The sequence below is a fragment of the Echinops telfairi genome, unplaced genomic scaffold (genome assembly GCF_000313985.2).
Source record: "Echinops telfairi isolate 266 unplaced genomic scaffold, ASM31398v2 ScPeMD7_60;HRSCAF=208, whole genome shotgun sequence".
Lineage (NCBI taxonomy): Eukaryota > Metazoa > Chordata > Mammalia > Afrosoricida > Tenrecidae > Echinops > Echinops telfairi.
Genome location: NW_022103958.1, coordinates 11,547,482 through 11,572,541, shown reverse-complemented (window position 1 = coordinate 11,572,541; position 25,060 = coordinate 11,547,482). Strand labels below are relative to the sequence as shown.

Sequence of the window (25,060 nt, the reverse complement as noted above, 5' to 3'; positions counted from 1 at the left end):
AAAAACATTTTGGCACTTAAAATCTAGGAATAAAATAAATAAAATATACTTCCACGTGTATTTAGTGTATATAATATATACATATATTTAATGTATATAATGTATATATATTTAATGCATTAACTGCAAAAAGCTTGGCTTGAAATTTTTTAGAGTGATTTGTATGTAAAAGTCTTCAAAACCTTGCAGGTTGGAACATAAAGCTATATGATGCTTTTCAGATCAGAACTAACGGAAGTTCATTATCAAAGAGTTCACTGATTCTGAGATATGTCTTTCTAAGCCTGAGTTCATTTTCTTGAGAGCCCCTGGAAACACAAATTTTACTATTCTCCCATTTTGAAAATCTTTTCAAAATAGAACGAGTCATAGGACCTGGATGTCCGTTTTAGCATTCCCCTTTTGAGACATTTTATAAATCTTGTTAAGGTTATTTATTTATTTTTATACAGTTGGCCAGAAAAGTTCCATTTTCTCACAACAATTCAAACATTAAATCAACCCATGATTTCCCTAGTAGTATAAGCTATTTGATTTAGGATTTCATAAAAGTGTCATAAAAATATATATCATAAACTAGATCATAATTACTCTTGTGTATAGTTTAAATGACAGTGGGATTGTGGTTTCATTGATATCACTCAACACTGGAGGAAACTAGAAACTGCTTAAACAGTCGGGTTCCACTCTGTTTCTCTCTTAATGTGAAACAAACGACTGGAGAAATGAGGATATTTGCTACTTGTCATTCACAAATCTTACCGATATATCCCCAAACACTCCCTGCCATCCAATTGATTCTGACTCCTAGTGCCCCTATATGCAGGGTAGAAGTGCCCTTGCAGGTTTCCAACATTGCAATTGTTTAGGGTAGGAGAAAGCCTCAGTTTTTGAGGGCCTTGCTCTTTGCGGTCCAACGGGTAAGCACTAAACACCCTCAGAATAAATGCTAATAATAATAAAACATCCTTTAATGAGTTTCCTCATGCTATAGGGGGATATTCTTCTAAGTTTGCCAAGATTAGGGGATTACTAATGCCAAACTGGAAGAGCTCCCATGTAGCCATTCAGCACTATACATATTAATAAGTATAGGATTACTCGTCTGGAAAAAAAGTAAATAACTGGGCTGAATCTCGTAATGTGAACTTCATGATCTTGTTTGTTGTAGGCCCTGACTTCCTGTATAATGTTTAAGAGGGATAGGTGCTCAAGTACTCTTAAGAAAACGCGTAAAACAGAAGGACTGGTCCAATAAGACATGCTTACGATAAAATAGTGTTGTTTGTTTTCTGTCTGGAAGCAGCAACCTCCACCCCAATTCTTTTTCCCCTTTTTATTAGTCTATTTTTCTTGGCTGATATAAAATAAATAGGCTTTGTTTCTCTTATTACTACTAGATACTTTTCATTTCCGACTATATAATTATATGTGAAGCAGCCCTGGTGGCATAGTGGTTACCAGCTGGGCTGCGATCCAATGGGTTAGCAGTTTGAACTACCAGCTACTCCACTGGACTTTGGATTCCTATAAAGAGTTACAGTCTCAGAAATCCAGAGGTGCAGTTCTACCCAGTCCTATAGAGTCACTATGAGTCTGCATCAACTTGATAGCAGTGATATATATACATATATATAAACACTGTGTATCACACACATATGTATATCACAGTGAATATATATATATGTGTATACATATATATATCCTCAAATACTGTTAACAAAGACGAAATCACCATCCTGCTTGCAGTACTGCAAGGAACAAAAGTACATGAACCAGTGTGTGTGTGTGTGTGTTGTGAGAGTGCTTGGTGCAACATCTAAATTTGCATTTTAATTGACAGTGTGTTATCACTAATTCTAGGAGTGCTCTTTTTTCTCTCATGGAGGCAGGTGTATCTTATGTTGCATCCCAATGCAGCAGGAGAAGACAGTGGGGTCACAGCTGGTTCCTACATAATACACAAATTTTAGAAATTCATAATTCTTCTTTTAGAAGAGAAAGTACAAAAGGTACCTTGATTACTAGAAGGTGACTTCTTAGATGCATTTTCATCAGAATTAAGTTTTTGTACAGAAACCTCATTCCAGACAACTATAGCGATGCATAGATTGTTATGGGAAGGTGTTTTTGCAAGAGATTTCATTCTGTGCTATAGTATTTAAGTACCCAGAGAATAGGAATCCTAACCAGTCACTCACCTGTTTTGTTCTGTGACAGCTAATATAATCTTTATTTTTCAATATCCTTATTAAGCTGATAAGTTGGAGCAACAAAGAGTTGAGTACCTTGTTTTAAATTATATTGCTTTAGCGTTCCATGTACGGAAGCACTCATCTGACTTTTCCACTTACCTAAATATCTTAAATAATATCCCCAAAGGATAAAAGAATGAAAGTTTTCTCCCCGTCTTTGATCAATATTTGCCTTGGACACACTGGAAACCCAGTTTTTTCTCATGTTTCAATACGTCAGTTCTAAAACTGCCCTACCCTTTTCCTTTCTCTTATGCAAATAACCCTTTCATTACACAGTGTTCTCCACTATAACCGTATTCAGAATTTCAGATTATTCGGGTCCCCTGTAGTGTTAACACTGTGAATATAAGGTCTAATAGCGATCAGCAGCATTTTCATAAAAAAAATACATTAATCGATGTTATATTTTGAAATGCTCATTTCAATTTGGGGGAAGGATGATATTTGACCATAGAATATTCTGAAAGGAAGGGAAATCACTGAAGCTCAAGTAGAATCCGTGTGTGTGGACGAGACCAAATTCTTTGTGAAACCAAGTGCATTCGGACACATTCAGTACAATTTAGTAGAGCAAGGTCATTGTCAGGTGTGTAAGACTTTATAACAGAAAAAATATCCTGAGACACTTCTTTCGAAAGCACCATAAGTCTTTCCCACGAGCAAACCACATAACTTTTATAGGAAAATAAGCCTAAGGTTTGGGTAAGTTAATTAACTCTGTTAATGATGAACAGCGTCTTTTTTGGTGTGCATGAGTATTTCTGATGACTGTCCCTTGATTGGCTTCGAGGAGAATAAGAAAAACAGTGCACACAGAATTGTCTTTTACGACATGGACTGCCAGGTATGCAAATAGTCACATGAGCTTCTGCGGACTAGGACCCCCCTCAGGATATAGGGCAAATACGAACACATTGCTTATCAGAAAACATCTACAAGTTATTTCCATTTTTGTTTCATATTAAATGGGCCATTTGAAGCCCTCAACCATTTAACCCTAAACTTCTATAGGCTAATTTTCAACTCATAGTGCCCCCAGGAGACAGGGTAAAAGTGCCTCCCTAGGGTTTCCTAGCTAGCCATCTTCAGGAGAGCAGACAGCCAGCTCTTTCTTCCTTGAAGCCACTAGGTCATTTTCAACCTTTTGATCAGCAGCACAACACTTAACCACTTCATTACCATCGCAATCTTTTTTGTTTTTCTTTGTTTTGTTTTCACTTTGGACACCTGCCATTCTGTTTTGCAGTCCAGGGGACTGTGTGTGGAGATGCACCCGATGGCGTTATCAGCTCGAAGTGAGAGAAGGTACATAATGAGCGGAGATGATCAGTGCTCCACAACCACAAGCCAGAGAGAAGGCAGGATCCTCGGTTCCCCTGGTTCCTCAGTCTTCTTTCTACTGAGCCTTCACACCACTGCAGATAGCCTAGTGCCTGCGTGTGTGTGATTCGCATCTTGGGAATACGCATTGTACATTCCATTTTGAACAATGTGAAAGGTAATGGTCAACGTGTGTTTGCCTTTTTATCAAACCTTTTTTATCGAACACAAAAGGTGGCTTGTGCTCCTAACGAAGGAAGGTAGAAGATGAGGGAGGAAAAAACAGAGAATTTGTGATAAAAAATAGAAGCACGGATCTTGAGAGGTCTCATTCATTTGTTGTCCCCTCTTCCCATTTTATTTCTCTGGTCTGTTTCACTGGTAATGGTTAGTTTCCCACACTTGGGGCCACAAAACTGTGGTGTGAAGCTCACCTCTCACTCTGTGTGTGTGTGTGTGTGTGTGTGTGTGTGTGTGTGTGTGTTTATGTGTCCACCCTGGTCATGCATTGGGAGCTGAACTTTACTCCAGCTTGGTCAATTCTTGCCTGTTTTACCACTGGAGTGACAGGTTTCAAGGGCCAGGAATAAGAATTATGCATTTCTACATACGATTTTAATAAATAAATTCTAATATAATGAAGATTGTCAGAGCCAGAACTCTATGGAACTGCCTTATTTTCCTTGGTCTACAAGTTCTCCCCTTTGATAGGATGTAGTCTTATCACTTTTGGGTCTCCATTAATGAAAATCATTTACTTTCCCTCTCTGACAGGTTTCTGCCTTACGTGGGTTCCAGCTTTCACAGATTTTACTATTTATGCAAATCACATATTAAAATATCAAGAAATACTAAGGTGATGGTAGCCCTCAAGTTCCTTAATTTTCATGAAAGTTACTATATTTCTCTTACCTAAATCATTCCCTTCCAAATCATTAAAAAGAAAAAAAATGCTTCAAATTGACCCTATACTATCTTTTCTATCTTTATGTATGCATTCATCATTCAGAACAGTTCTTTAAGCCCTTAACAAAACCTTTTATCATTGAGTTGGTTAATACTCATAGTGACCCTATAGTACAGAGTAGAACTGCCCCAGAGGGCTTCCAAGTCTGCCATCTTTATGGAAATAGTGTCATATCTCTTCCAGGGAGGAACTGTTGGGTTTGAATGACAAGCTTATGGTTAGCAGCCAGAGGCTGCTCTACAATAGGTACTTAGAAGAGGGGCAGTTCTTAGAGAAAGATGTAAGAAACCATGGGAATTCTGTTCTTTTAAAAACATTGAAGTGCTATTACAGAACTCCAATGCCCTACTTTAGAACATTCCATCTAACTGTAGGATTAGAGCTGGCCCCCAGAAATCAAGCAAGTTGATTTCATACAGATGGTGAGTGATTCGAGGACAGAAGGCAGTCTTACCAACTGTGTACCCACAATACTGAAATCAGTGTTTAGCACATGGTAGATCTTTAATAATCTGTATTGTTGAATTGAACTAAACTTGCTGACATCCAGCAGAAAGAAGTCTTTTCTAATTATCAATGATTTATAATACCTTCATAATCTATAAAGGCATTTCATCTAGCCAATGTAATTTTATTTATGAGACAGCAAATAAACTATACTGAAACTTTGTTTTCAAATAGTATTGAATTTACTTTACAGTATTGTTATCTTTTAATCTTACCACCCTACAAAGGTTACCCCTAAAGAGGAGGGGGAAATACTACAGCATCCTTGAATATAGATTGAAAACTCAACTAACAACAACAAAAAAGGGCCCTGAAGAAATTAATGCCGTGAATGAAGAAAACTGTAGTATTTCCTTTTTTTGGAAAGGAAGCAATTGGCCACCTTCAAATTTCTCACATTTGAGTTACACTACAAATGAGTTTTGCCCAAGTACAGAAAAACCAACAATATTTTATTTATAATCTTATTTTTAGCATTTGAACTACAAATTCTGGTTCTAGAGTTGTTTAAAAGATCATGGGTTTTATAGATACTTATGTAAATTAATCTGTTTGCTTACTTTTTTTTTCTTTTTCTTTTCCATAGAATGGTCCTCCTCATAAATACAGAACAGGTTATTACATGAAAAATATAAGATCTTGCATTTTCCCTTGTTCTCTCTTAAAAATCTATGTCTAATATTGCATTCCCCATTGGACTACTTCATAATGGCATGAGGGGAAAAAAAGCAAAAAGAAGAGAGACAAAATAGACTGGATCTCACCACTAGAATTCACCATAAAAATCTCAAAGTGTAACAGAATTCTTACAAAATTTCCTAGACCAGGTCTTTAGGGAATTGAGATCTCTTGTGAAAAATATGGCAATCAGGGAAGGGAGGGAGGAAATGTGGGAAAATAGTAAATAAGTGCAGCAAAAACAGGTTCTGAGGAATACACATAATTTTGTCTGCTTTAGATCACAATAGAATTTTTAATAAATAAATTTCTTTTCTTTTTTGTTTTTTTTTGTAAAGACACTTTTTTGAAACAGTAGAGTTAGCCCAGTCATTTGTGTCATTTTTAATAAATTGTCTTTTTTTTTGATGGTTTGTTTTCTGTAACTATGAATGTTTTAGATTTGAGTCTCTTGTACATTGTCTTTAGAGTTCATTCGAATCAATAACGGTTCATGCACTGAACTGTGTATTGAATTGATTGTGTTAACTGTTGTTGTGTGGTTGAAGGGAGATTTGTAAGAGTTATAGTGATTGAGGTGCTCATGCTCAATAGCAGGCATGGGCAGGTGGCTTTCCATGGGTGCGTCCCCGGTAATCTCATCGTCCACATTAATTATTTCAACAGTCCGGGTGGGGGCGTGATGGCTTTGCCGATGATGCTGCTTCCTCATCTTGTAGAAAATGACCAGCATTACTGCAGCCATCAGCGTGATGGCCACGAAACAGCCAATGATGATTTTGGTAGTCTTCATGACCTCATCAATTCCTGGGATCCCGTTGTTGATATCAGTCACTGGGATAGTGAATGTCTTTTCCGTTGACCTTGTGCTCTGGGGCGTGAGAGAGGTGGTCACATTGGTAGTGTCCCAGTCGATCAGTGGAGTGGGGCCCACGTTGTTATCTGTGGTCCGAGCTTCATCCTGAGAAGGTTCCATGGTCTCGACGGTAACGGTGGAAAAGTACGAGAAGGGAGTAGTGGCGGCTGCAGTGACATTCAGGGTTGCTGAAGCGGTGGTATTTCCAACGGAATTACTCACCATGCACGTGTACATGCCTGTATCTTGCACGGTTACATTCGTGAAATTTAACGTGCCGTCGCTGAGCACAGCTATCCTCACTTTGTAAGCCCCGTGGGTCATGACGGTTCCATTGGGAGTGATCCAAGACACCGAGGTCAGAGACGTGGAGGCCCGGCATTTCAGCTCGGCTGCCATGCCTTCCGTGACGTTGAGGTCTGCTGGGGGCTCCACAATCACAGGAGCATAGCAGGTGAAATAATTCTGGTCGAGCTCTCCGATGTACCTCCCTTTGAGATTGGGAGGGGTGTTACACCTGGCACAACAAGCTGTGTTGGAGGGGGCCATGTCTTTGATCCACCAGCTGAGCCAAAGGATATCACAGTTACAATTCCAAGGATTGTGATGTAAGTGGATCCGCTCTAAGTGATGCAAGGGCGTGAAGAGGTCATGAGGCAGCAATGTTAGATTGTTGTGTGCCAGGTTGATCTCCACCAGCGACTGCAAGTTATCAAAGGCATTCCTTTCAATCGCTTGAATCTGGGATTGTATCATCCACAGTTTTTGAAGGTGCATCAACCCCTGAAAAGAGCCAGGCCTGATGGCAGACAAGTGATTCCCAGAAAGATCCAACTCATCCAGTTTGATAAGTGGGGTGAGGTTAGGGATTTCCCGGAGATTGCACATGGCAAGGTTCAAATACCTCAAATTGGATAGACCTTCAAAGGCACCTTCTGAGATGTATGAAAGCCTTTTCAATTCCCCCAAGTCCAGCCGGCGCAAAGAAGGGACTCTGTTAAAAGCATAAGAAGGGATACTCTCAATGGGGTTGTTGCGCAACCAGAGCTCCTTCAGTTTAGACAAATATACAAAAGCGCCATTCGGGATGGTCGTCAGACGATTGTCAAAGAGTTCCAGAGTGTTGAGGTTCGCCAGACCATTGAAGGCCCCAATTTCAATGGTTCTGATGTGGTTCCTACTCAGCTGTAGGATTTCCAGGTGCCTCAAGTGCTTGAAGCTGTTCACTTTGATGATCTGGATTTGGTTCTCGTGGAGGTTCAGCAGCCGAGTGTTGGTCGAGATGCCATCTGGAACCTCGCGCAGGTTTTTCCGAACACAGATCACCTTACTGAACTGGTTGCTGCAGGAGCAGACGGAAGGGCAGGTTTGGGCCCGCACCAACCCAGCCACCACAAGAAGTTGGAGAGCCAGCAGCACCACAAGCAGGGGGTCAAATAAGGCCCTGTTAAACCTAGGACCTATCATTATCTGCTGTGGATGTAAGGTCATCTTGTTCAACATTCATAATTTATCTGGTGTTGGTCCTTCTGGAGTTCCAATAGTCTGCAAAAAAATAAAATAAGAAAAATAAAGAAAAAGAGGATTAGAGGTCCTGCAAGTGTATTTTTTGCAAAAATCTAAGTCAGTCAATATACCAGCTAAAAATATCAGACTAAGAAACAAATGATCACAAATCCCTTATGGAGAGATGCAGGCTCAATTATATTATATTACATGTATAAAAAACGTCCTAATTAGCCACCATATACAATCCATATCCCATAGATGAACAACCACAGGGAAATGACAGAGGACTATAATGCAGTGTTTCCCAATAGAGAGTGGCTCAGATGCAAAATGTCCTCTACCATTAGGATTGCCATGTATATTGGACAAACATCATGAAATAAAATGTTGGACCTGTGCCCAACTAACTTGAGATATTTTGCAAAATTAGTAATAACAAGAGACCAATTGCTGTTGAGTCAACTCAAACCCATGAGGACCCCATGTGAGTGAGATTAGGACTGTGTGTCATAGTTTTCAATCGCTGGTTTTTGAGAAATAGATCGCCTGGCTTTTCCACGAAGGCCCCTTTGGTGAACCCAAACTTCCAACCTCTTTGGCTGCTAGCTGAGTTCATTAATTGTTTCTACCACCCAGGGACTCCAAAATTAGTAATGGCCAACATTTATTGAGAATTAATCTATGTTCCCTGTATAAACTTTATAAACAATTCTGTGCAGGACTGGCTACCTAATTAGTGGGACTCCGTGCAAAAAGATGCAAGGTCTATTGTTTCAAAATGAAGGAGAATTTTTCAAGATGGTAGCTACAGACCATTAAGAGAAGCATGGGCTCTTTTGAGCATCGGGCCTTTGTGGCTGCATATATTGGATAGCCCTGGTCCTACCCAATAATCGCAGCTCTTTAGTGAAGAAAGTATTGTTATTATGTCCATTTTTCATATCAGACACTTTAATCACAGGAGAAGCAATGTGCAAGACATTTCCATGAGTAGTAAGTTCATTGCAAGGGATTAGAACATGTTTGCTTCCTCTGTGGGTATGTACAAAAAAAGTTTCTTTGAAACTGAGGGAAAATTCGAAATCTTTTTTACAATTAATTTCTTTAAAATACCTTTCCTTTGAGGTGACCTAAAGTGTAAGCATTGGTAATTTATGATGCTTTTGACAATAAACTGACTTTGTGATATGAACACATGTACATGAACTTCTACAGATTCATCTCATGAACTAAAAATTCAATATAATCCATTTCTACCCATAGATAGGCATATCACAGAGAAAATCATTTCCCCGAAGTATTGCTTTTTTTCTCTACAGAAAAAAATTAATATAACATGTGTATTATATGCCTTGTGTTCCTATTTTTATTGATTTTTCTGTAAATGGTAAGGGAAACAAAATAAATCCCTGTCTGCACCTCTTCCAACACAAAAAAATATGTCCAACAGAGCCTGTGCTTCCCAGCATATGCCGATGTCAGTTGGTTTAACGTGGACTGGTGGTGTAGTGGTTAAAAGTTGGGCTATTATCCACATGAACGGCAGTTCAAAAACACAAGTAGCTGCCTGGGAGAAAGGCTGGACTTTCTACTCCCATAAATAGTTACAGTCTCACTGTGGCAGTTACATAATCTCCTGTCAACTTGAGTGACAGGGTGGAGGCTAGCTTGTAATTAGGTCATAACCAAGGATGCCTCTGTGTGGGGCATGGCCTTCTGAGGATTCCGGGAACTCCTGACTTCCTCCCTGGAAGGGGGAGATATACTCTCTGGTTCACATTCCTGTTGACAAGCCACATGGTGACCCACTGATGGAGCCGGAGCCCTGGAACTAGAAGAGACCCACACTAGCATTGAGATGTTTTCCCACTGCCACTGGATCCACAAGACTTTCAACCCACTGGTCTGTGATCTTCCTGCATTCAGCATCTTTGCAAGTACTGCATGAGAAGAATGAGAGGCATTTATGGACTAGTATCGGACATATGGGCTAATATCAAACTTATGGATTTGATCTGAACTGGCCTCGGATGTTTTCTCAATATCCGATTGCTCTTTTATTAATAGTTATTGCTTATATACATATGAGCATCTATAAATTTGTTTCTCTGGTCAACCCAAACTAACACACTCGGAATATGTACAGGGGGTTGCTATGAGTCAGCATTGACTTGAGGGCCGGGAGTCAGTGAGGGCCCTTTGGTTAGTAATCTGTTCTAAATCTCTCATCTCAATCAACCATGGGTCTTCTCTGGATCCCTTGGAAAGTGCACTTTGTTCTTCCTGGCTCAATCCCCTTATTTGAAAAATGATAATATAAATTGGATAATATGAGAGAAAGAAGAATTTTGAATGAAAGGAGTGATAAGACAGCAAGTGAAGCCCATTTGGGAGGCTCTCCGCGTTGCCCCAAATGAGCCTTGGAGATTAGCCAATGCCCTTCGTGTCCAGTGTCACAGCCCTCACTGCCATTCTCACCACCCGGAGCTGAAGGGTGAAGGGCTTCTGCTTCTTATCGACCCTCCCTGCAGGGTGAGACTGCCCAGGGTGCACTAGCACTTTTGAATATCTGCATTTACCTAGAGTATTCCAGGTGGAGAAGAGGCTCTGTCCAAATAACAGAAGATGCCCTCCTCATTAATGACACCTATCATCTCCAGCTCCTTGGGAAAAGGAGCATCCTTAGACATACACACCCACACTGGCAAAACCCCATTCAGTGGGGTTTCCTGAGATGGGAAAGTACAGCGTAATGTCACGGATCTTGTTCTCTGGCTGTAGAGGTTTGCTTTTAATCTCCTTCCTTGTGGCAGCAAAGATAGTTGACTAATAGATTCAGAGTTACTATTTTAGTGAAGCCTTTCCTCGCGTTCCCAGGGAGACCTATTTGATTCTTTCCTGCAGGCAGTGGCAGTTCTAGCTAGACATTTCCCTCCATCGAGCCTGGTGTTCATTTGTTCCTGGGTCTGTTTTCCATTGCTAGCCTACAGACTGTGGTGGCTGGGGTCATACCCAATGGTGTCTGCTTAGCCTACTGCACACAATGCCTGGCAAGTCATGGGACTAAATAAAATGACTGTGAAAAAGCTGCAAAACTGTAAATATCTAAGTTTGCCTGTGTGACCTTACATATAGGAATTGCTGGATGTCAGGGTCTGGCTTATTATGTTAAGCCAGTTGATTAGGCTTTATTGGCCAGTCCCATTGTCTAACCTATCCTTTGACAACAGTACTATTGACAGGCCTAATATGCAGCATTAGATTAGGAGTCATCTTTCAATATAAACTTAAATGTGGCCTTTTAGATTCCCATGGCAACTCCAGTAAAGAAGACCACTACCTTTTTCTCATTTGTATATTGCTTTTGGCATGCTACCACCCCTGTACATACTCACAAATGCTTAAAAAAAAGAAGATTATATCAAATTTCCAATACATCATATGAATAGATGTTTTTAAGGATGGGGTGCAGGGTCCCGTTCCTCTATTCCTTTCCCATTTCCCACCTCATGAAACTCATCAGCATTATAGAACTTCTGGTGACCCTTAAAAATAACTGGTTACCATGGCCATGGAGACGGCAAGCCCCTACTCTGCCATTTGTGACCTTTTTCTCTATAAAATATGATACCAAAAAGGCAGACATACCTTGCCTTCAAATCCCTGCTCAAACTGCTTGGCCTCAGTGATCAGAAATGCTACTGCACGTCTCCGTACTTCACTTTTCCCACAGGGAACACGAGCACCATACTGGCACCCACCAGAAAAACTCGGCTAGAATTGTGCCCTAATATGTGTCAAGGTGCTGTTGTTGTGCTTAGCTGCCATCGAGTTGTGCCTCACTGCACAGAAGGAAAGACTAGCATGCCCGGAGATATCTCCAGGATGGGTTGGGGATCCAAGTGTTGTGACTCATGGGGTTTCCCCTGGCAGGTTTCGCAAAGTAGATTCCAGTTCTTTCTTCCGACTTCATCGAAATCGGAAGATCCACTGAAATCTGTTCAGCATTACAAGACACAAACCTCCACTACAGACAGGTGGTGGTTACACCGACTGGCTCCTCACAAGAAGTTTATAATAAAAATCCAGTCCATATTAAAAGTAAAGTTACAGGGCCCCCCGTTTTTTCCTTGTCTGCTAGTTATAATTAATAATAATGTTTTAGGATTACTGGCATAATCTGAAGCGTGCAATCACTAAAACATAAGTAGAAATGATATAGTGCTACTAATTATAAGAACTCATTAATCCTATGTGTTTCTCTCTTTCCTCATTTCCCAGGTGTAGTTTTATTTCCCATTTCTTGCTTCCTTAGCCCTATAATGCCAAGTATGACATTTGTGTAACATTTAATTAAATGTATATTTAATATATATTGATAACTATGGAAGTAAAGAATAAAAACAAAAAATTTTTTTCCTGAAATTAAAAATTCAGTCATTATAGGGTCAGAGGTCTTTTTGAGATTGCAATTGTTGGCATTTTCTATAAATCAGCCATAAGTAACAAGTCAGAAGTTACAGCTGGTTCAAAGCTAATTTATAACCTACAGCTAAGAATGCTTGCTTAGAACACGCACTGGACAGAACAGACTACTATCAGTAAAGTCTTTTCTACTTTAAAAATCCAAATTATGTTATTTTTACAACTGAAGCCATTTCCCCCCACATCTTTTCATAGGATGTTTGTACCACAGCAAAAGGAAATCAACTTAAAGGTATGCACTATCCATTATGATGTCTGACAACATTTATTACAAAAGGGTTTGTGTGGGTTTTGAATTCAGCTAGGATAGGCTGAGCCTGGTCCCGGAGGAGGTTTTTTGTCAATAAACCTTTCTTCCTTCCCCACACTGTTCCAGCGCACTGATAAAGAGTGCAGTGAGAGACACCGCAGGAAGAAGGGTGTGCAGAAGAGTAACTAATGGTGTATGCTTCATTTAGTGCAGTGTGATTGCAGCATCAGCAGAGGTTGTGGGTCGACATTGGAACCAGTATGGAAGTGAGGTGGGAGGAAGATGGATGTAGTTAATCACAAACCTTTCTCCATCCTACACACATTCTCACTTAGATGTATGGACAACAAACCCCTGCAAACACTGAAAACCAAGTAGTCTGTCGACTCCACATAAATCCTAAACCTTGAACACTGAAACCTTATCTTGATGCACATAGCAACATGAGCTTTCTATTTCATTGCTCTTACTAGCATTTTTCCCACCAATCCTGGGATTCTCCTACCAAAACATATGGTTGATCATAGGAACATCCCTCAAAGAGCCACCAACTCTTCCAGAGAAAGCAAAAGGTGACAGTTTGTGCTCTAATAGTCTTTGAACCCCTCACTTCACCTTGTTTCCACTAGCACTTGCTGGTTCAACCAGAATTCTCACTCAATCGTAAGCAAATTCCTTCATGCAAAAGATTCTCCTCAAACTTCCCATTCTCCCAAAATTCTGACCTTATATCAGACCTAAGACCCTGCCTATATCTGCCCTAAGACCCTGTCAAAGTTAAGGGGCGCATTGTTCTTCCTTACCACAGTAAGCAATAAACTCATGTTTGTAATATCAACAAGATGTGTGATGGATGTTCGGAGAGCCAGATTTGGACAACACTGAAGGTCAGTAATTGTTTGAATCTTAGTCTAGTTTTCACTCGCTCCTCTCCTTCCTCCTCTTTCTTTCTCTCGATGTTTCTTGTTTTCCCAGCATCCTAGCCCCTTACCCTTTTAAAAGAAAGTTTTGCTCAGGAAAAGTCTTCGCCCTCTTAAAAACAACCACTTCCACCATCATAACAAAGCACTATATTCTGTGAGATGGAGGAAGATGGCCTTAGTTCCAGCACTGGTGAACCGAGTTTGGTTCAAGCTGAGGCTAAGCAAACATCTCCTTTAAAGGGTTAGTTATTAAATATTTGAATATTTGAAGGTAATGAAGTGTCCGTTGCAATGGCTCAATTCTGCAATTGTGCTAAAAAATAGCCATAAGAAATAGACACATGGCACTCAAAGTGTATTTGTACTTAGGAGCACTGGAATTTGAATTTCATATCATTTAAACATTCAAAGATATATTTTTCTTTTAATCATTTAGACAGTCAAAAACCATTTTTATCCCAGGGGTGGTACGGAATGACAGTAGGCTAACTTTCGCTCATCTAAGAAAGCAAACTGTGTTAGTACCAATCCTGTTCCCAAAGACTAGTAAGGTCGAGAGATAAGACACAATTTGGATCCACTGAGTTATGAGAAGTGAGATGATGGGATTTTTGAGAGGGCTCCGCCACCCCCTTTACTATAAGAAGAAAACTATTGGAGATCATTTAAAAGAAGTATATTTCTGGGTAGAGTTGCAATTATAAGATGTCTAGATCTGTTGCATCCATATTGTAGCCAATGGAACTAGCAGCCTGAGGACAAAGCTGGTATGCAGGGCAAGAGAGATAGATAGATGATTAGATAGATAGATAGATAGATAGATAGATAGATAGATAGATAGATAGATAGATAAATGAATGATTGAATGAATAAATGAATTCATAAAAAGACTGTGTCATTGATGTTTGTGATAAGCAGCTGAGTTAATAAACTCTGGAAATCTCATCCTTGGGCCTTTCTTATTTTACGAAATAATCCGTTTCTTTCGGTTCTTTTTCTTTTTAGGTTACTTGCAGCCAAACCCCTCACTTCACCTTGTTTCCACCAGTAAGTACGTGAGTTCTATCGTAACTCTCACCCAATCCTTCATCTCTCTGTCTCTGTTTCTCTCTCTCTGTCTTCCTCTCTCCATGTTCCTTCTCCTAGAAAGTCCTTTCAGCAGTAGCCACAGAAGAGAAAGTACAATAACAGAAACATTTTTCAATGTCTTTATTACTATCAATTTGGAACCTCCCAAGAGGAAAAAAAAGGAAGTAGAGGCAACAAGACATGCTTATTGAAAAAATGGTGGTGAGGCTCGGTGCCAACATCATTTTTCTGGATATGTCTTTGAATTTTAAAGCCTGTTATCACGTAGAAGATAAAGGAAAGCAACACATTAAATAACACCGTTACCTAAAAGAAATTAAATGTGGGATTAAAATAGCAGCCTTTGGCCCTTTGACTGTGGTTTCTAAAATTAACGAAAGCAATCATACCTCTGTGTGATTGCTACACAGGCCCCACACCTAACAAACTATAGGGAGGGAGGGGGACCTGATGCAGGCAGGCATATTCATGGATTAGATACCCATTACTATGTGTTAACACCAAGTCATGCATATTCATGGAAATCCCAGTGACTAGGGGCCCTGGGACTCTGGAGTCCTTTCCTCAAGGCCATCTGGATTGGTGACAGCACCCATACGCAAAAGAGAGAGTGGCATATTCTTGGGGATATTCAATGGAGGACCTTGCTTAGCACTCTCCCAGACCTTGACTGATATGTTTCTACCATTGTATCCTTTCTAGTTAAAATAAATGGGTACAAAGTATAGGTAAGTAGTCTTCATAAACACTGAGAGTTTTTATTTAAAGACTAATGAACACATAAAAAGAACAAGCCAGGGCTGGCAGAACAGAATGGGTTTGTGTAGACCCAGCTCTGGTTAGGTGGGTGATGAAGAAAAGCAACTTTCTAACTTGGAAGATGAGGGGAGGAGAGGCAGGGAGGTAGGGAAGGAAGCTTGCTGATCTGAACTGCAGAGATCTGTATAGACTCCGGAATCTAGCTGTCCCAGCCGTGGGGTTTTTTGACCCAGAGGAGGATAGCCAAGGATGTGGCTGACAGAACTCTGGGTGGTTAGGGTCAGAGAGAGGACTTGCCATGGAAGTAGTTGGTGACGAGGTGTAGAGATGAGGGAAATTGCCACGTGGATGAATGTCTGGCTGGGGATTGAATTTATGCTGAACTTTGCCATAGAGAAAAAGTGGGCTTTGCCGTTTTATCATTCAGTCGGTACTGTACTTTTTCCGAGAAAATACTCTCCCCGCCCCTTTCTTTTGGTAAATTGCCCGAGGCTGACCCTCTTGGGCATGTAATGGAAATGCTGCAGCATTTTAAATGGCTTTCACCCAGAGACTCAATCCTCTCAAGTCAACAGACAGCCATTTAGCTAATCACATTGACCTTATAATGTTTCTTTTCAAAAGCTGAGATTTAAAGCATTTTAGATTAAAAATAAAATGAAAAACATGGCTTTACATTTTTATTTTTCTATTCAATATTTTTTGAGTGGATTGGCTACAGTCCTTTTTATTTTCTGGGAGGTGTAGCTAGCTTAGTAAAATAAGTTCTATATCCAGTGTTTAGAAGTGAATGTATTGCAACAGAAGGGCCCTGGCAGCACTGTGGTTCAGCCATGAGCAGCTAAGGGAAGGAGCAGTGTGGCAGAGCCCCCAGGTGGAAACTGTGGAGAGTTGCTCTCTGTCCTACAGGGACTAGCCTGCTGATCAGTCGCCACAGCACAAAGCAACAACATGCATATTTGTTATATCTCCAACAAGATTCTAAATATCTTAGAGTGTAGCCAACCAAATGAAGTACACCAGGAAACATTCATAAAACAAATTTCATTTGAAGAGGTGTTAGGACATTGTTGTCACCAATTGCATCATTATGTCTAGCTGTAGTCTGGCAAGGTTCAACATGAATATAATCCCCAGGCGGAGATGGCTCCAGCCCACACCTTTCTACCAAATTACATGGGAGAAAAATGTGCCAGTGTTCTTCCATGGATATTTTGTCTTGGAACCCCTGCAGAGCTGTTCTGTTGTGCCCTACCTGGTTCCTATGACTCAGGATGGACTTGCCAGCAATGGGTTTGCACTATAGTATCATCAGCAAAGAAGATGCAGTGAATAGAGCAAACTGTATATGAAAAGCCCAAATCAAAAAGAGGCAGCCAAAAGTGACAATGTGACAGGGGCCCTGGGATCTCTAGTGTTGTGTTGTGTTTGTTGCTGTTAGTAAGTGAGTGAAGTTTGACTCCCGGTGACTGTGTGTGCCCAGTAGAACGTGCCATAGGGTTTTCAAGACTGTGGTCTTTAGGACACTGATTGTCAAGGCTGTTTTCAGAGATGCAGCCGACCTTTGAGCTGTAAGTGGACCACTTAGTAAGCATAGTAAGAGACTTTGGTTGGCTCCATTCTATGAAACTTTAGAACCTTGTTGGTGATAGAGTACAAATGTATGTTGTTCGCTTGTGCAGTGGAGGGCAGTCAGACTCATCACCACCCTATAGGATAGAGTATAAGTGTCCCATAAGGTTTCCAAAGCTCTCATCCTCTGAATATGATGGCCAGGTTTTGTTTTTCATTTCCCTCAGAAGGATTGGTTACCACCAATCTTTCCCTTATTGCTAATTGCTTAACAACTTCACCACCAGGATCTTTAACACGCACAGACATATACATAAATGTGTGTATATTTCATACATATATATGAAAAATGTACCTAAATACATGTAAACACAACACAAACCAATGTATTTGACATTTAAGTTGCTATAGAAGAAGTATATAAACAATATAAACAGACAACCTGAAAGTTTTACGAAAAGGATTCAGAAGGTCAGCAATAAAGAGGAAGACCTTCAATGAGCTAGACTGACAGAGTGGCTGCAACAACAGGCTGAAACAGGACACTTGTGAGGATGGTACAGGGGCAGCCAGTGTTTATGCTGTTGTACAATGGGCTACTGTGAGTCAGCACCAATTCAACAGCACGACTAACAGAAAGTCCTATAGAACATGGGATAGCAATACAGACCAGATTCGCTTCTACATCTGAGCCCATTAAAACCTGCTAGTACATGGAGGGATTATCACTTAGGAAAGTTTGTTCTCCAAGTTAGGGAATGGGCATCTCTTATTTTGTGTGCTGTTCACGTCCACACTGCAGTATTCATTGGGTTCTCTAGTACTCTCCAATATACAGTCAATGCTGAAGTCTAAGAAAGGACGGATATTTGTATGAGAAAAAAAAAACTCATTGTCATCAAGTTAATTCCAACTCTTGGTGATCCTATATAAGAATTCAGAGGCCTTGTAAATCTTTATGGCAGCAGTCTCATCTTTCTCCCACAGAGCTGCTGAGGGCCTGGAGACATCAACCTTGGAGTTAGTAGTCCACCATTTAACAAACAGTACCCCTAGGGCTTCGTAGTGTATGACTTAGTAGAGTGGAAATAATTTAATGAGAAGGTTGACTTAGAGGTACTACAGTTGATCTTGGCAAATGGGTCCTGTGTTAGTCTGGGTACTTTAGAGAAACAAATCCACAGAAACTCATGCAGAAGAGGGAGTTTTATATAAAGGTTGAGTGTGCATCAAGAAAATATCCCAACCCAGTGCTGCCCAAGCCCACAAGTCCAACATTAATCCATTAACCCATTTGTCCGAAACCAATCCACAAACTACTCCTCCATCTCACAAAACAGACGCATGACGCTGACTGCAGGAGGAAAGCTGAGTCAGTGAACATGTAAGTATCTCAACTCTGGGAGGGGTCTCCACATGGCTGCTCCAGCACCCAGGGCTACATGGGGTAGGTCCATGAGGCTTCGCCTCAGTGATGTCTTGCAGGAAGTCAGTCTTGCAAGCTAAAACAGGGAACTGGCTAAGGCAACTGCACCCTGGTGCGACCATCACAAAGCAAGAGACCCAAGAACTAGAAAGGTTAGGCTCACCAAGTCATTTAACCCTCCACCTTTCAATTAACCCCACATGTGTTTATGGGCCAGGTTGGCACAATAAACTAACTACCTCAGGGCCTTTATGAACCATGTTTTCATAAGTGAGAGTGATGATAACAACACTGAATAGATATTGTTAAGATTACATGAAATCAATAGCATACTATATGCTGAATTCCAGTTCCAAAACTGCCCCTGCATCTCCATAAATGCTATTATAATATACTCAGTTGGTCAAGACAAACATGTAGGAAACTTCGTTGGCTTCTGACCTATAACCTTGCTCTGTTTATGAAATTGTCTTGCTACAATGAATTCTTCACATAAAATGTGGATTACCTTTCTAAATTATAAATATGCTTGTGCAATTCCCTGAGTTATAGTGTCCCTGTTAGCCACCTCCCCTTACAACAAAATCCAAACTGACCGCACCTCCCAATACCTATGTATCTATGTCTCCTATCCCTGAAATACTCGCCTTTTCAGAGGTTCTCTCATGTTACCATATTTAATTTGTATTTATGTTGTTGTTAGGTGCCGAGCCATCATACATCTGTGCACAATGGAAGAACACCTGCGTGGTCCTGCGCCATCCTGAGGATGTTCCTGTGCCTGAGCTCCGTGTCGCAGTCACTGTCAGTCCATCTGGTTGCAGGCTTCCACTTTTCTACTACAGCCTCTACTTTAGTAAGTGTGCTGTTCTTCTCCAGGGACTGGTGTATCCTGAGTGTAGACCCAAGGTAGGTAAGATGAAGTCTTTCCACCTTTGCCTCTAAGGAGCACTCTGGCGATACTTCTTAGCAATACAGACTAATTTGTCCTTTTAGCTGTTCATGGTACTTTCAATATTCTTCTCTAACACTTTAATTCAAATGTAGCAATTCTTCTTTGGTCTTCCTTATTCAATGTCCAACTTTCACACACATAGGAGGCAATTGAAAATACCATGGCTTGAGTCAGGCACACCTTAGTCCTCTAAGTAGTACCCTTGACTTTCAATTCTCTAAGACAGCGGTTCTCAACCTGTGGGTCGGGACCCCTTAGTGGTCAAATGACCCTTTCACGGGGGTCCCCTGATTCATAGCAGTAGAAAAATTACAGTCATGAAGTAGCAACAAAAATAATTTTATGGTTGAGGGATCCCCACAACATGAGGAACTGTATTAAAGGGTCGTGGCATTAGGAAGGTTGAGAACCACTGCCCTAAGAGGTCTGGTGCAGCACATTTACCTAATGTAACACATCTTTTGAGCTTTTGACTATTGCATTCATAACCATTGATTGTGGATGCCAGAAAGACAAAATATTTGACAATTTCAACCTTTTCTCAATGATTTATCATGATGTTCCCTATTGGTCCAGGTGTGAGGATTCTGCTCTTCTTCCCGTTGAGCCAAAATCCATAAACAAGGCTGCAATCCTTGCTCTTCATCAGCAAATGCATCAAATCCTCCTCATTTTCAGCAAGCAAGGTTGTGCCATCTGCGTATCACACAGGTTGTTGTTGCTTCCACTCCTGGTGCCACGTTCTTCATAATATAAGCTAGCTTCTCTCGCTATTTGCTCAGAAGACAGACTGAATAAGTACGGAGAGAGAACGCCATCATGACACATACCTTTCCCGATTGTTAACCATGCAGCATTCCTTGGTTCTGTTTGCACAACTGCCTCTTGATCCACACACAAGTTTCTCGTGACCACTACTCAAGTGCTCTGGGATTCACATTTTTTCTCAGAGTTTATTATGGTTCGCACAGTCGAGTGCCTTGGCACAGTCAACAAAACACAAGTAAACATCTTTTTGGCATTCTCTGCTTTTAGGCAATAACCCTCTGATATCAGAGATGATACCCCTGTTTCATGCCCTCTTCTGAATCCAGCCTGAATGTAGGACAGTTCCCTGTCAATGTGCTCCTGTAACTGGCTGTGTGGTCTTCAGCAGCATGTTAATGGCATGTGCTATAAGTGATATTGTTCTATAATTTGAGCATTCTGTGGGGTCACCTTCTTTGGAATGGGCACAAATATGGATCTCTTCCAGTCAGTTGGCCTAGCTGTCTGTTCATCATAGTACTTATTGTTATTTGCTATTTTTGATGGCTGTGCCAACTGCATATCACAGGCTGATAAGAAGCCTTCCTCCAGTCCTGATACTACATGCTTCATCATATAATCCAGTTTCTGGTTATTTGCTCAGCATACAGATTGAATAAGTATGGTGAGAGGATGCAACCCTGGTGTATACCTTCTGTGGTCTGTGGTTTTAATCCATGCTCTGTCCCCTTGTTTTGATTGAACAGCTGCCTCATGATCCATGTACAGTTTCTACATGTGCACGATTAAGCGTTAGGATTATTTGCCCAGCAATTAAGATTATTTTTGAGCAAATAATCAAAGAAGTTGGACTGTGTGAAGAAGAAGGCCATATCATTCTTTTCAGACTTGTCTCCCCTATGGTGGGCACGTTGTCAGGAGATAGCAACCCCTAGAGAACAGCACCATCCTTGTAAAATAGAGGGGAGGGGTGGCAAAAAGAGGGAGACCTTTGAGAAGATGCATTGACACAGCAACTGGGAGGATGACGCAGGACTGGGTGCTCTTTCCCTCTGTTGTATGGAGGGATGCCCAGCGTTGACCAGACTCGAAGTCACCGAAGAACACTTTTCATGTGTCGTTAGTCATTATTTTCTTACTTTCCCTCTCTTCTCAGTGGGAAATGATGTGCCAAGGCGCAGAGGCATCAATGCACAAGCGTTGTTTCTATTGAGCAGACAGCAGCAGATTGTAGACAGATAAGTTTGCAAACTTGAAGTCTCCATGATAGGCTGTCATCTTCACCACTTGATCCCTAGGACCTGAAGAACCACATTCCCACAGAAGGAGTTTCACCAAATCCTGGAGCAATGCGTATCCCATGTTGAGCTGTTTTCTGAGGAGTTTGTTCTAATAAAGGAGAGCTGAGAAGAACAACGTAATTTAAAGATCATTTATCTGTCTTTGTCATGTTTGCGTATGAAAACATGTGTGTGTGTGTGTGTGTGTGTGTGTGTGTGTGTGTGTGTGGTGCTTCACTATTTCTTTCTCTTTATCTGGTATTGTAAGTAGCACCCTGGTTGATGTTTAACCAAACAATGCCCTCTGCTGCATGTGCCTAAAATAACAATGTTGCCTTGGAAATTCCTAGGTAAAAGTTTTCATCATCTGCTTCCGCATATGTCAGTTACACGTGTTTCTGAATTCAGGAGGTTCGACTCTGCCTTTAGGTAAAATGAGGTCAATCTTACAACACAGAACACAATTCCTACAGGCAGCAAGTCAAATAATCTGCCAGCTGAGTTGAAAATGAAGGAGTTGTATCATTCCCTGCCTGCTCCTGGGACTTACTTCACCACTTGTGAGAAAACCCATGGGTGGTAAAGATCTTCTGAGACTACTGTCACATCTTTAAGGACAGGATGGAGCAGGCAAGGGATTGGGGTGGTGGTGACAGTTCCAAACTTCTCTTAGCAATGGAAAGTCAAGTCTACTTAATGTTCAAAAACAAAAACAGAGAGAGAAATCAGACCCCGAAAGACAACTACACCTTGGCGAAGCTGAAATACACGCATTTATTTTTCTTTCCAGTGTGTTTACCCTCATGATGTGGAAAAGATACTCAACCAGGAATACGGTTTCTGGCTGTTTGTGAATTCTTGGATCACAATTCACTTTTTGAGGTTGATTACTTATGAAGACATGCAATACAGATGCCTGGCTTGTTTCTCAAATTAAAGGGTGGAATTAGGGGTGTTCAAGGGTCTGCTCCTCTTGTTCTTACAACTGTGCTAAGAGAAATGCATTATCCGAAGAGGAGGAAACACCCTAAAACTTGCAACTCCACACACTGCAGGATGTTTTCCCTGTTCAAGGAAAGTGATCCGAATGCTCCGGTGTTCAGAACTGCACATGCTTGTAACAACACCACGCTCACTGTCTGGGGCCTAAAAATGTCTGCAACAGAACAGCATGAAAACCGTGTTTCTTTTTCTCTCTTTTTTCAACACCCCGCCCACGACAAGTTCAGGAGCCATCAAATGATTAATACATGCTATTGCTTATTTCCCTAATTGGTCTTTTCTTTTTATACTTTTCCCACCGGAGATTTTCAAAGAGCTGCTTTGCAGATTCCGTACAACAATATACAGGAACCCACACAGCCACAGTGTAAGAAAACAGAATCCACCAATGGTTCCCCGGTGCCTAAAGAAAACAGCTTCAGCCTCTTGCTGCCTCTACCATGAGGTCTCCGTAGGGCCCCACGTTTTGATCATCTACAAGGTCTCCGGATGGTGTCAAACGTCTCCTTTAAGGAGTGGGGCAAAACCCCTTCCCTGTGGAGAACCACTGCTTTGGTGGGATGTGTGATCAATTCTAAGATGAGACAACCATTGGGCTGCTTTCAAAGTTTTATTTCCTACCGCTCTCCATAATGTTGGCTAGACTGCACTTTGTTCTCTGTTTTAAATATATATAGCCTTCATTTTTCCTCTTCCGGGGACCTTAGGGGTGCTGTCAGGTAAACCAGAAGCTTGGCGGTTTCAACCCTGTAGTTACTCTATGGAGGGAAGATGAGGCAATCTATTTTCATAAAGATTTGCCAAGCCTCAGAAACCCTCTATCAGGATTCTATGAGTCCAAATCAACTTGAAGGGAGTGAATGGCTATTGTCTTTATGGCCTTGCTCCGACTCTTTCCTCAGTCTACCTACCCCGAACTTTTCTGTCAAGATTTTACCCAACTTTAGAGGCCATTCTATAATTCTTTCTACCAAGCCTTTCTCAGTTCTGCTGACCAATGTTATTTCCTCTTTCTCCCAAGCGTCTATAATAGCATGACTACACATTGACCAGTCCCTAGACAAGTAGAAGTAGTGCTGGTGGTGTCGTGGTCACGCGTTGGTCTGCAGTCTGCAAGGTCAACAGTTGCAAGGGAAAAGGGTGGGGCTCACCACTCCCATGACAGGCACAGTCTGGGGACTCACGGGGCGGTTCAACCCTGTCCCATAGGTCGCTGTCAGTCAGCATGGACTCAATGACAGTGAATTTGGTTTGGATTTAGAAAAGTACCCCATACTTGGTACAGTGGAAGGGCCACAAGAAAGAGGAAAACCCTGAAGGAGATGGATCCCAGTGGCTGCAACATGGGGCTCAGCCCTGCCAGCAATGAGGATAGCACAGGTTTCCTTCTGTCGTGAATCGGGTCCTATTGCAGCTGAACTGACTTGAACCTCAAAAACAATAACCCAAACCGATTTGCCACGATCTGAATGTTTGGGAATCTGTTTGATCCACTTAATTATAAACGCCCTGAAGAGAGGGACTATGTCTATTGTATTGAATTGAATTACTAAAGCCTAGATTCAATTCATACTCAAGGATCATCTTGATAACTAATTTTATAACAGATAGCAAAACAAGGGTCATTAATACGACACATTTGCAGACCTTAAAGATAAGAGTGATGCATGAGGTAGAATAAATGGAAATGAGAGCATGCAAAATCAATAATTACTCCTTACATATTGACCCCAACACACACACACACACACACACACACACACACACACACACACACACACACACACCCCTATGGCAACCTCAACAATGGGAAAGTTTCAGTTAATGAAAATCAGCATATGAGTGCATGACTGAAAACTCACTTTAAGCAATGAAACCGTAGAACCAAATCAGCTGATCTTGATGCAATTCCAACTCAATGAGACCCATGTGTGTCACAGTAGACATGTGCTCCTTATGGTTTTCAGCAGTTATTTTGTTGTTGTTGTTGTTGTTGTTCTTAAACCCTTATAGGTTCTGGGTGGACTCAAAAATTGGATGAAATCTGGCTGAGATGTTTCAACAAAGAAAAATACTTCAACTTTCTTTTTATTCCTAACTTTGCTTCAGGCCTTTCTTGCATTTTATTGGAGTTTGTTCCTATGAGGAAAATAAAGTGGGAAAAGGTATGGATTTTAATATTTGTGTATCAACCTAGTGGCATAGTAGGCTATGTGTTGCTAGCGACAAGGTAAGTGATTTAAATCCACCAATCACTGTGTGGAAGAAAAATGAGTTTATTTGCTTCTGCCAAGTTGTAAGGCCTGAGGAACCCTATGGAGCAGTTTCATAGGATTACTATGAGTTGGAATTGACTCATCTGTGGTGAGGTTAGTGTACTTGGGGTGACCATGACTAATACTAATGTCAAAGAAGAAAACATCATGATTATCAATATCAGTAAATATTAACTGAAT

General features: G+C 41.0%; 1 protein-coding gene across 5 annotated transcripts in view; it reads right to left on the bottom strand.

Annotated features, from left to right (window-relative positions):
- Positions 1-5,280: 5,280 nt before the first annotated feature.
- LRRC4C (leucine rich repeat containing 4C) overlaps positions 5,281-25,060 on the bottom strand; it is a 1,557,030-nt gene continuing 1,537,250 nt past the window's right edge. For all 5 annotated transcript variants that reach the window (XM_045291148.1, XM_045291149.1, XM_045291147.1 and 2 more), the window contains one exon: positions 5,281-8,131. In XM_045291148.1, the coding sequence (XP_045147083.1) occupies positions 6,167-8,089 (1,923 nt within the window). In that variant the 5' untranslated portion in view covers positions 8,090-8,131 and the 3' untranslated portion in view covers positions 5,281-6,166. The remainder of the gene's footprint in view (positions 8,132-25,060) is intronic.